This window comes from Egretta garzetta, unplaced genomic scaffold (assembly GCF_000687185.1).
Source record: "Egretta garzetta isolate BGI_Z169 unplaced genomic scaffold, ASM68718v1 scaffold296, whole genome shotgun sequence".
Lineage (NCBI taxonomy): Eukaryota > Metazoa > Chordata > Aves > Pelecaniformes > Ardeidae > Egretta > Egretta garzetta.
The window spans coordinates 182,550-183,123 of NW_009259988.1; the positions used below are offsets into that span (position 1 = coordinate 182,550).

General features: G+C 67.2%; 1 protein-coding gene across 1 annotated transcript in view; it reads right to left on the reverse strand.

Moving 5' to 3' along the window:
- ZNF703 (zinc finger protein 703) overlaps window positions 1-574 on the reverse strand; it is a 6,558-nt gene that overhangs the window by 2,328 nt on the left and 3,656 nt on the right. The window contains exon 2 of the mRNA XM_009640539.1: window positions 6-567. Within this exon, the coding sequence (XP_009638834.1) occupies window positions 6-567 (562 nt within the window). The remainder of the gene's footprint in view (window positions 1-5; window positions 568-574) is intronic.

A 574-nucleotide genomic window follows, 5' to 3' on the forward strand; every position in this document is an offset into this window, starting at 1 on the left:
CGGGCTGTGGCCAAATGGCTCTTGCCGTAGGGGTGGTACCTGTTTAGTCCCAAAGTGTGTGGGCTCCTCAAGGAGAGGGAGGCGGGTAACGTGTTGGGGCTCCCGGGGGCGGCGGGCGGGAGGTGGAGGTGGCAGGAGGCTGCGGAGCCCAGCCCGGAGGTAGGATAACCCGCCAAGAGTTTTTCCGCCCCCGGCAGGGCCGTGTGGGTCCGTAGGTGGGTGAGCAGCTCCTCCGAGGTGGCAAACCTCTTGTCGCAGGGTCCGCTGGCAGACACCCAGTTGCATATGTGGGGCAGGGGGTCGTTCTGCAGCATGAAGCCGTAGGTGTAGAGGGGGTGGCCGGGCAGGCTGGGGGTGCCGCTGGAGGAGAGCGTGGTGTGCACCGAGTGCAGGGGGTGCGTGGGGTACACCAAGGGGTATCCGCTCTTCAGGCTGCCGGGGTCGTGCACGCAGCTGGAGCAGTTGCTGGAGCCCAGGTGCGAGGCGCTGTGGTAGCTCAGGCAATACGGGTCCCGGCATAATCCCTGCATGAAGGAGGGCGGCGAGGCCCCAGTGAGCGGGCTGGAGCTGGGCG